The sequence below is a fragment of the Rhipicephalus microplus genome, chromosome 7 (assembly GCF_043290135.1).
Source record: "Rhipicephalus microplus isolate Deutch F79 chromosome 7, USDA_Rmic, whole genome shotgun sequence".
Lineage (NCBI taxonomy): Eukaryota > Metazoa > Arthropoda > Arachnida > Ixodida > Ixodidae > Rhipicephalus > Rhipicephalus microplus.
This window is the reverse complement of record NC_134706.1, coordinates 106,377,977-106,389,742: the sequence shown is the minus strand read 5'-3', so window position 1 is coordinate 106,389,742 and position 11,766 is coordinate 106,377,977. Positions and strand designations below refer to the sequence as shown.

Here is an 11,766-nt window from a genome sequence, read left to right as displayed (position 1 = left end):
TTGGGCGTGACGTATGTGTGTGTGTGTGTGTGTGTGTGTGCGCGCGCGTGTGTGTACGGCATATGTTTGCACGTCGGTGTGAAACACATGTGCTTTGTGTGGCTAACCGTGTAAGCATCTGTCAACAGGCAACGAAATTATAAGTGCAGCGAAGAATAGCAACGACCGGTTGGTATTTACTGTGAACATTTCAATATATTTCACACCGTTAAACCACCCTGCACATCGGTCCGATTCCTCAACGAAACGCCGTGAATGCCGCGCTTCAAAGAGCCGTGTAACAAAAAACTTCGAAGAATAAATTAATGGTAGCAAAAGTAAGCTGTTACGATCCTCAGCGACTGCCCCTGAAGTTTCACCGTCAAAAACTTCGAAGCAGTCTGAAGTAGGCTTCGCTCGACTACGGCAGGCTGGCCGGCAACGGGTCTGAGAGTTGCGCCGGCTACGCGCTCGCCCCGTCTCCACCGATAAAGGCTTCTCGGAGTGTCACCGGTATTTCACCGGCTGTAACATCTAAGTGGTAAGAAGGCCTCGTTATGCCGTCGGTATCAAGCCGGCATCGTATCGAACTCGCACTGCGCGCCGGCCACCGCGGCAAGCGCTACGAGCTAGCACCGACCACCGGCGAGGCAAAGAATGTGTTTCACAAAAAATGAAGGCTGCTGGGAGGTATAACATTCTTCTGCACCTTGCGACCGGAGCTGTCAATGACTAACTACAAGGTGAGCGCTGAACGAGGCGGAATACGATCGTCAGCGATTGCACCGTAAAACTTCGAAGCGGTTCGAAGTAGGCTTCGCTCGACTACGGCAGGCTGGCCGGCAACCGGTGTGAGAGTTGCGCCGGCGACGCGCTCGCCCCGTCTCCGCCGATAGTGGCTTCTCGAAGTGTCAGCGGTATTTCAGCGGCTGCAACATCTAAGCGGTAGGAAGGCCTCGCTATGGCGTTGGTATAGAGCCGGCATCGTATCGAGCTCGCACTGCGCACCGGCCGCCGTGGCGATGTCTGCGTCGCTCGCATGCAATGCGATGCATGCGAGCGAAGGGTACAGCGACTGCGAACCGTCTCATTCGTTTAAGTCTATCGCTCCGTAGCTTAAACTGCGTGGGTAGCGGACACCTATTTCTGTGCATGGGAAAAACGAGACGTTAACTGCACATCAGCAAGCATTTTGTGATCGCCAGCTCTCATTCATCGAATCACCGTGCCGCACTCATGAATGAGGCCTAGTCGTCGAACGCGGTAGCGGCGGTCTACCTCGGTTCATCGCTGGAGCTGCTGAATGTGCCTCGTTAATTTGTTCATTCAAGGCCGCGCGCACTTTGTGTACGATTCCGTGCATTTTACGGGTCCACAAACAGTATTGCTAATGCAAATTCAGCCCGTACGACAGAGCGTCAACTGACAAAACTTTTTCGCTATAGTAAAAAATAATAAATATTAGGCAGGTTTAGAATAAAAGGCATGTGTGTTCAAGTGCTTACATAAGACCATCGCAAGTTCATGCTTACGCCGTGCGTATTTATTGCTTAATTATTAGCAAAAAAAGGCTTTTACTAGGGCTACATGGGAGGCAAGAATGTGGTGCATATATATACCCGGTGACTACATGGTAGGTGTGTACTGCGTGTGGCAAGCTGTGGTGAGTGCGAGTGTTGTGATATAACGTGAACGTTGTGGTATTGTTTGTGTACTGTAATCATTGTTGTGCGCATTAAATGTTATGTAATTAAAGTTACGCTTGCGCATGGTACGGCTGCTGACGTAATTTTTTTCTTTGTCGATGCAAAAAATTTACTCCCATACTGACCTGAAAAAGTTCCCCAATGGATGTAAATAAAAACCCCCCTGGCACCATGCGAAAACCCCCTACCGATGGGGAGTAAAGTAAAGTTTTTACTCCCTCCGGACAGTGTTTATAAAACTCCCATCGGGGCGTGCACTAGAGGACAAGGTCATTTACTCCCATCTCGGCTTATTTCTGTTCACAGTGATGCGCAAATATTTCACGTGACATGCATTTTGTTAAACCTTTAGCAGATAATGGAAACTAATCTGCAGAAGTGAGGCAAACATACGAAACAAAACGAGAGGGGGGGGGGGTTGAACATTTGAAACTAGGGTCCTATTTTATATCCATCATATCGGGCATTTGACAGTTTGAATTTCGGTAAGGTTTTAGAAAATGTATTGATACGGATGTCAAAAATTACTCAAACTCAAACACGCATTTTGAAATAAAGAGTTTATCTCCACGGTTATGTTTTAACGCATTGTGATCACGTGAGGGACTTTTAAGCCAGCACGAATAAACAATCACAGAAGCGAGGGTCGCATACATGATGGGCGTTGTCCATTCCTCGTATGTTCATCACGGCGGTGCTTTGGGCTACTTGGTTCAACTGCCACAAAGTAGTTAAACTTTTTTGCGTTCAATGCAGGCAGTGCCCCCAAAAAAGACTTGCAACCCTAAACGTCTGGTAGTTAGTGAACGTACTTAAGGCAAACTATTATGGAACGAGGACCGTCATATGTGCGCGGATGGCGGGTTTGACACCTGATTTATAGCAGCGCTTGTCGATGGTACTACAACTGGTATAGTCCATGTTAGTCTGACATTTAAATAGCACGCACCCACACATCTCAACAGTTTACCACACATGCGAATGAATACAACAATGTCTCGGCTGATGAAGAGTCTGTTGTCTTTCCAGCCTATGTTCTATGCAACCCCGCGCTCTCATTTCTCAACTGTGTCGGCCGTCTTCAGAGCACCGAGTTGAATACCGCTTTCGAATGCGTCACGCATGACCTGTTGCCCGAGACGCGGGCGCCGCGCGCGGATCATAAAGACGGAGGTTCATGGGGCGACAACGTCAGCAGGGCCTCGTGTCGAATGTGGCGGCACATGTTGCTCGAAAAGAAGCAGTAGATGAGCGGATTGGCGACGCTGTTCAGTGGTGCCAGGCTCTGAATGAACGTTGCGACGGCGATGGCCGCCTGAGTCTTCGGAGTCGCGCCATACACTTGGAGCAAGTCGTAGATGAAGTACGGGCTCCAGCAGAAGACGAACGCTGCGTGTGGAAGGAAAAAAAAAGAAGCTCAGGAAGACACTCAACATAATATGACAAGAAAGTCGATCTGTGAAGGGTTGTATCTTAATGAATACTCGAAGCGCATACATTTTTACTTCAATGAAGTACCAAGGCGTTTATAAACTCACAGGAAACTTCATGCCTTCGCATGAGGGCCTGGCCACGCATAAGCACTTCAACGTTTCAGCGCGTTGGACGTTGTGCTATGCCCTCTCCACGTAGAGAGAAAGGGCGCTTGGTTATGCGAAGCTGCGCCTCTCTCTCTCTCTCTCTCTGTAAAGAGAGGGCGCCGCGACGCACAAAAAAGCCACGAGCTCACACGCTGCAACACGTACTTGTGGTTAGGTCTTAACAGGACTACAGGTCAGAAGACCTCTTCTTTTGCTACATTCTACGTACTGATTCAGCTAAACCCCATATGAAAGATTTCAGCAGCTAACTTAGTTCTGCGCCGTAATACGATCGGAGGCATTGCGTCTGCAGTTTACCTGGTTTTGCAATGCATCTGTTATCATCCTATCTTTCATCAAGTGACGATGTCATCTGAAGACGTCATCAGGTGACATCCAAACGTCACGATTCTAGAACATTTGTGTGATTTGTGATGGTACGATGACCTCACACGGTGACGCCATCATGCGTTGATAATTATTAGGATCACCCTTGTTGGCACCGCTGACGACAATGGTCAACATTTTAATCCAATGATGCACTTTAGGTTTTCAATAGAATAACCGAATTGAGTATTAAGAAGTTTGAGACTATTTCGAACTAGCATTGTAATGTTTTCACGCCCTCTCTAAGGAATAAAAACTTGTTTGAATCCACTCTTGTGCTACGGTGACGTTACTTAGAACCAGTATCTTAATGTCAACTACCACGCATCATTATTGCCCGCCACAGGCTGTGTTAAAACATTTGAAGATTTTGCTGAATGATGTAAAACCAACGTTTGTTTATTTGCGTCTCTAAGATTTATTTTGTAACAACGTGTTTTAATGTAAACATCGTCGACTGTTTCCTTATGGAGTTATACGGAAGGCTTATTATGTTGAAAGGAAAAACGTGAAGAGGAGCAGCACGTTTGATAAGCCCATTGGCTTGTATATGCTATTGTGTCGTTCTTCGCGATGTTGCAAAACGGGAGCTTGCAAAATCTGCGTTTTTAATAGCGGCGCCCGAATTAATCCGGAGTAGTCTTCATTTTCAGTCAGCAACGTGCCTGTGAGTATTTCTTCATTTTTTTTCTTGGTAACATTTTTCTGTCAATCTGCATGATCTAAACGAATTGTAAATTGAAAATGACACATGTAGCATTTTCGCCTTATAGAGACTCACCCCACGAGTTAGCGTGCATGTCCTTGCTGTTTCTTGAGGTGGAGTGTTTTGCCGGGAGAAATTTTCTATTGTAAACTGCACTGAAAGCGTGTGAGGTGTAGCCGTGCTCACAATATTGTTTTTAATATGCAGTTGCTCTTTATTTTAACATTAAGATATGCACGTAGGCATTTCATTGTAATTACAATTTGAAAGTGTGTTTATTCTGGTATATAATTGCTTTGCAGCTGTAGTTAGCTCAAAAGCATCAGCTTAAAAAAAACTGCTTGAAAAAAAATCAGTTGTTTGGCGTTAGGTAAAATTATTGCTATAAACAATGTGCTCCACTTCATGATATGAAAGAAAAATGAGATTTCGGGATTAACCTGGGCCCAATACTTTTATTATTAAATGTCTTTGTTTCAGATAATGAATGCCCGATATCAGTTGATGTTGGCAGCAAGTCTTCCACACTAATGTTAAAATAATTATGCTTTGGTATCTGAAACCACATTCTCTTATCATTCGTATAATTGAGCTAGCGTCATGAATAAGCTCTATTGTACGACCACCTTTGGGGGGACAAAGCACAGTTGAAGCATGAAACGCAGCTTTGAGTAATGCTTGTTTTCATGCGTGACATTGTTTTTCATCACTGGTAAAATTAAGAGCTTGAAAATTATCCCTCGTTTGATTGCTACAGCCATTACCTGATTAGGTCAAACACATAGGCATATGAAAGACAGAGCCCATAAGCTTGAAAGTTTAAATCTCATCATAGCACCCTTCTGACACCTAATGTCATTCTCGCTACGCTCTAAAGTGTTGTCTTTTCGTTTCTTGAATATAAACAGATGTTCTGCACAGTATGAATGGGAATGCATATGACTGCGTTAAGTTGAAGGTGTTTCAATTTATTGAGCTATTATTCGAATATCCGCGTCACCAATACTACATTAGAGATATAGCCATTCCACTGCCGAATGGCAATAGAACTAGGAGAGCAAACCTTTACATATGAGACATCTCACCTAAAACTATGATCAGAGTCATCTTGACCGTCTTGACTTTTGCTTTTGGAATCACTCCCCGAGAGCTTGTTCTTCTCGTGTCGATATCCTTCCCATGAGCTCCTGAAAATTGCAAAGAAAACTATGCAGCTTGTATGTGCAGTACCATGACAATGGCAGCAGAAATCGGCTGTAATTGGCAAATATTGCTTGGATTCACTGGAGATGACTCCAGCAAGGAAACGTTGTGAGAGTGACCCTAATAAAAATAATACTCTTGGCAAAACCGTTACTATGACCTGCATCTTACCAGAGCTATTCATAAACGTAGATAGTAGGGTCGGGTAAATATTGGTGGCTTTTAGGAACACTAAAGCAACAGTAAAGATGCAGGCAGTTTTACCATGTACTGACTTATTTTCGCAAATGTATTTGAAATAGATGTACATAAAATTAAGAGATAATTGATTCTTGCCGTTGGCTTTGCGAAACCCGCCCATTAGATCAAATCTTTATTCGATTATCTCACAGGAGGCAACCATCAGTGACATAAAAAGCAGCTTCTTGCATATATAAGGCAGTAAATACTCAACCCAGAAAAACGGTTGAAAATCGAAGTAGTTATTCTTAAAGGTGGAGAGGTATTGCCATGGCTTCACTTAGAGACTTTAGTAAATTAAGGAAGTTGAGAGATTTAGACACTGACCAATCAATCGATGAGAAAAATAAGCACACGATCCTCTGTTGACTCACTGAAAGAAAGTTCACTGGAAGAAAAGTTATGACAATGTAACCACCAATAAATGCGAATAGCAGTAATATCAAGAAAAGCACTAGAAACTTTCATTGTTGTCTGTAAATACAGCAATATATACATAAAGTACATTAAAATAGCTTATCGTAACAAGAAGCATTCTTTGGGTCAGAAAGATTAAAACTCCAACAGGCTCCAAATTGGTTACGATCCCATCGACAGAAAAACGTTTTTTGACAGCTTTAATTTAAATGGCAATTTTAATTAAGCTAAAATTACTACACTACCCAGAATGAAAATTAACATCATCAATGTTTTACGCGGCTTGATTGTCTAGTGTAATCCTTTCCTTTTGTCTGACGATGAAGCGAGCCACTTGAAGAGATTCTCCTTGGTGACATAAAATAATGCAGAAAGGGTTAGAATCACAAGCCGTCTAGCTCTAGATTTTCGAGAGATTGTTTTGATGTTTTGGCACAGCCTCAACTAACTCGACTTACAGGTTGACTGAAATGATACTTCGTAACAGCCACAAGGATACTTCAAGCCACATCTATAGCGTATACCCAGTGAAAAATGGAACCTGTATTCCCAGGTGCCTTTTATATACGGTCAAATACCTCGCCACTACGGGAGAGATACTTTTAATTTCTTGCAAGATAGCGAATGCATTACAAACGCTGAGTAGCATTTCTTAGAAAGGATGACATCCTCCTCTTGCCCAAATTTTTTAGGGATCTGTACCTTTTAGTATTTTGCTCCGTTTCCATATGGTGTAGACAATAATGCTGTAGCAGGCAGCAATTAGCAAGGCCGGTATGAAGAAGAGAGAGCCAGCAACCAGGGTCATGTACACTTGCCACTGCCACAACTCGAGCTCAATCCAGCACTGGAGACGGCCGTGCACTATCGCCTCGCCGTTGAGGAAGATGGAGGGCAGTGACATGGCCACTGATGCAGCCCAGGCTAGTGCTACCAGCCAGCGCGCACGCCTCCCTGCGGACAAGTTTGATAGCAGTTGATGAAGCTGCGTTGTTGAATTACACTGGAATCAATATAGCTGATACATTACAGCTTTCATACTAATTTGCAATCACTATTGCAGTCGCTGAACGAAACACTTCTTGCTCCGACGTCCACCAGGTGGCCTAAACTTCTAGACATGGCCGCCGGTCTACAACCATTATATCATACTTAGAACTAGGGACGAATTTTCACAGTCAGCACGCGATACCTCCCGAATGTACGTTCTAGTAGCGCAGTCTTCGAATTGCGAGTAGTGCCATCCTTTCCCAATAACAGTGCGTTTTTTTTGCGCCGAAAGCTTGTATGACGTCACATGCACCGTAGTTGTCCGCCAGCGCCACTGGTGTCCGTAACCACTGCCGCGAAATATTAAGAAAAACTAAGTACAGTAAAAAAATTGCGCTAGACAAAATGGGATTCGAATCCGGGTCGCCTGCACGCCAGCAGAGTATGCTACTGCTGAGTTACGCACGTGCTTGAAATTCTATTGCAAACTGACCCTAGGCAGGCTTCATATATGAATTCAAATCGCATTATAGCGTGTAATAAATTGTTTTAGAACAGTCAAGAAACGACAAGGCGTAACACAATGCTAATTGCGTAACTAATGGGTCGTCGAGTGGTCCCACATAATGAAATTATGCTAGGCGTTCTAGTCTATTGTGGTCAGCCACAGCATAAAGAATTCTACAAAATTTCTCACACGTATCTAGCGAGTACCACCCTTCTTCGAAGAATGACGAAGAATGGATAGTCAATGCCTCTCTACTACAAATAAATTATGATGACTCTAAGTGTAGCGGTAACCTTGCAAGTGTGCTTGTAGCGGTAACCCAAAGAAGGCTTACAAAAGTGAGAACGAGGTGTAAGAATATCAGATAGTGTTTGTTTGATATCTGCCGCCAGGGTAAACGCTAGCGCCCGATGCGAAGCAGCGGGCTCTAGCGTTGACTTCCTACTTCCTACTAAACCGGTGCTTCCTACTGGAACATGTGAATCACTGCTAATGGCCAAAAATTTACAGAAGGCTCAACTTGGACACAGCTACCTGCAGTTTGCTTTTCGTTAACCCGCACGTTTTAACTTTTTATTCAACATTGCACCAGAGATATCACTCACCAGCACAGCACTACCTTGCGCTGTATTGAAGGTAGAGATCCAGTGCCTATATATACGGAGTTGCCAGCGAATGGTTTTGTCACGCGAGCAGTCTTTTTTTTTTTCCTATCAAGAAACTCGTGAGCAGAAGCTGAAAGACGAGAGACGGGAGAGCGTAGGAGAGGATAGAATGAGAGGGCAAGGGAACCTGCATGCGCAATGGATGTGTGAATGCCACTGGGAGAGATGCCTAGAGGAGAGAGTGTGGTAGTCACCGTTGTACAGAATAGAGCGAGAGGGCCATGCATGCGCCATAAAGGTGGTCACGCCACACACCAAGTTGAGCACAATCATAAAAAGCTTCGCATCTATTATTTTATTTTGTAAAACTATATCACTTGTGTCCGCGGCTGTGAGTGAAAGGTATACATTTACTGGGTACGAGTAAACAGCGGACGTGAATCATTTTTCTGCCACAATATAATTCTTTACAAAATTACTTAAATTAACCCTATGAAGATCATGTGAGAAGCCGTGCAAATCAGTAGCCTTGTTCAGCGGGCTTTGGCTATTGCAGAGGATGCCTTAGGTGTCTCAAGATAGCAACCGTCCACGTTTTTTCTAATAAAATAAAAAACAAGTAATAATATCCTCAAAACTAACGCAAGCGACGAAAAAATATCACAACAAATTTGAGTATAGCATTTGAGTAAAAAACGAGACTTGCCCTCAAGATTGGTGTAATGTGCATCAGTTCGAACAACACATCATTTCTTTCTTTTTTGTAGCTTCCAGACGTGCATATTATCTTAAGATTGTTAACTATGGATAGGCTACTTACAGCTTCCGGAGAAATTCATAGGCCTAGTGATGGCGTCATACCGGTCGATACTCAGTGCCACCAGCACGTATGTGGAAGAGTACGTAACCAGGACCTGTGTGTGGTAAAGAAACATTCGAGACTCTTCTGTCATAGCTTTAACTTGGTCTAGTGTATGCCATCACCACGAAAACGTATATATATATATATATATATATATATATATATATATATATATATATATATATATATATATATATATATATATATATATATATATATATATATATATATATGCGACCTAACAGACACTAATGCAAAGGAAAGTAGAGGGGAAGGTGTTAAACCGAATCGTATTGTAATTATTAAGAAAGAAAAGTGGGTGAAAGGATAGCTTGCCGCGGGCAGGATCCGAACCTGCCACCTTCGAATATCGCCTTCGCTGCTCTACCACTAAGTCACCACGGCAAACATCCCCCAGCCACTTTACCGGGTATATATGTGAATTTAAACGTGGCAGTGTCAGTCAGTGCAACCAGTAGCCATGGCGGCGAGTGTGGCACACTCTTGATGAGCCGGTTTGGTGTCACGTAGCACGTGAACTTATTACACGCTGGCAGTTGACCCATAGTCCCTCGTATACAACCTAAGGGCACCACGTCTGCCAGTACGAGGCCCTAGTTAATGAAAAGAGAAAGAAGTGTATACCTAAGGGCCGAGCCCTTTTGTATACACTTCTTTCCTTTATATATATATATATATATATATATATATATATATATATATATATATATATATATATATATATATATATATATATATATATATATATATATATTGGATTTTTTCAACGTCATTCATGCTGAACGCCACGTATGGTATGCAAGATAGGGACAACGACACTTCCATGAAACATCTCTTCAGAACGTTTACAGCTGGTGGACCTGCGAAAGAAGTCTGGTGCACCAGCTGAAAACGCTCAGTAAGTATCTTTACATGAAGGTATCTTTGCTCCTTTTTGATTATATATGCATGTCGCTGATCCTGGGGAACAAACTTCTACGTATGCTGTTACGGAGTTCACCATTCATCACACATGGTCTTACAGACCAAATTGCAGGTATTTATACTAGCTGTGAGCAGGGGCGCTAGAAATAGCCTGTGTTCAAGTATTAAAATATAATACAAAGGAGTGCGCATTTAAGCAGCACATACAAGTATTTCCAGTGTGTACGAAGAAATAAATAAATTAAAAGCACTCCTCTCACACTGAGATTCTTGTAACAAACGAGATAGTTCCAATGGAGATTCAAAGAGATGCACCGCTATTTACAGGGCAATATACACAGTTCGAGAGGGAGTGATACAGCCCCATTTTCAATGCAAAAAGAAAACATTTCTATCGAGTGAACACTAAAAGCCTTGCGTATATATTCAGAAACCTGTGCTGGTACAAAAGAAGTTCCAAATGTTTAGGTGCTGTTCGCACATGCTGTTCACATGCCACAGAAACACTGCGAAGAGACGCAGGATATTTTTTATAGCTTAAGTTGTTATAAGAATGCAAAGGTCATTTTGGAGCCGTAGTTGTCTGCTGACACATGTGTCCGTAACCACTGCCGCACGAAAGAAGAAAACATCCGCTCGATAAGGACTCTTACCCGGGTCCTATGCATAGTAGTCCAGCATTCTACCACAAATACACGTCAGTACTTGTGAATTCTTGGCAACATGCCCATGAAGGCATCATGTTGGTGAAAGAATCACGTTAAAATGTGTAGTAGAAGGTTTTAAAAGAGTATAACAACCACACGTCACACATTGCGAACTGCGAAACGAATATGTCGCTGAGTGCTTTCAGGCCACCACCCTAAAAAATTTACCGGTAACTCATTACCGTCGTCAGCCACAGCATCAGCGAGTTCCTCAAGATGCCTTACAGCTGGCTCTACAGCGGGTATTACGATTATCCAAGTATCAATGAGTGGTGTAGTGTGTGCTACCCCATAACTGAAAAGTTATAATGAGTTTTGATGCAGTAAATACCATACAGCTGTGCCTTTATTAGTTGCCCCAAGAGTTTCAAAAAAGATCGAAAAAGACAATTCAGTGTACTGTTGCTGCGACTGTGCTGTGCATTCCGCTGATACCTAGCACTTTTCTTGCTTCAATGCATGAACGGAGGCATAATATAAAAGGCAGATTTCTTTTATTTATGCAATTCATTGTAAGAAAAAGACTAGTTTCAAACCATTCATTCATCATAGCAGAAAGTATCATGAGACGGCTGCTAGAAAAACACAATTGAAATATATGCGTAGATACACTCGGCGGGCGGTCAGCTTAACATCGACCCACACTATCTTTTCACTATATAGTGAAACACTATCAGCTTGGGCGCAGGAATTGACCACTTCCACACCGAAAGCTCCCAAGAATTCAATATTTCACATTGATCTTGCTGCAATAAAGATTGTTCCTCACGAGAAAACTTCACCTCTTTTGCTTCGAACTTCGACCCACACTGCCATGAGTGGAATTAAGAGTACTGTTCGTTGGCTCAGCCGCAGTGGTCTAGTAGTTATGGCGCTCGTCTCCTAATCCGGAGGTCGCGGGATAGAATCGCGGCAGCGGCGGCTGCATTTT

At 43.1% G+C, this 11,766-nt stretch overlaps 1 protein-coding gene across 1 annotated transcript in view; it reads right to left on the bottom strand.

Moving 5' to 3' along the window:
* Nucleotides 1-2,799: 2,799 nt before the first annotated feature.
* The window catches only part of LOC119185792 (cardioacceleratory peptide receptor-like), a 62,614-nt gene continuing 53,647 nt past the window's right edge, over nt 2,800-11,766 (bottom strand). Inside the window, exons 5-8 of the mRNA XM_075870068.1 lie at nt 9,142-9,235; nt 6,921-7,172; nt 5,444-5,545; nt 2,800-3,074 (exon numbers count right to left, since the gene is read on the bottom strand). Coding sequence (XP_075726183.1) covers nt 2,845-3,074; nt 5,444-5,545; nt 6,921-7,172; nt 9,142-9,235 — 678 coding nt within the window. The 3' untranslated portion in view covers nt 2,800-2,844. The remainder of the gene's footprint in view (nt 3,075-5,443; nt 5,546-6,920; nt 7,173-9,141; nt 9,236-11,766) is intronic.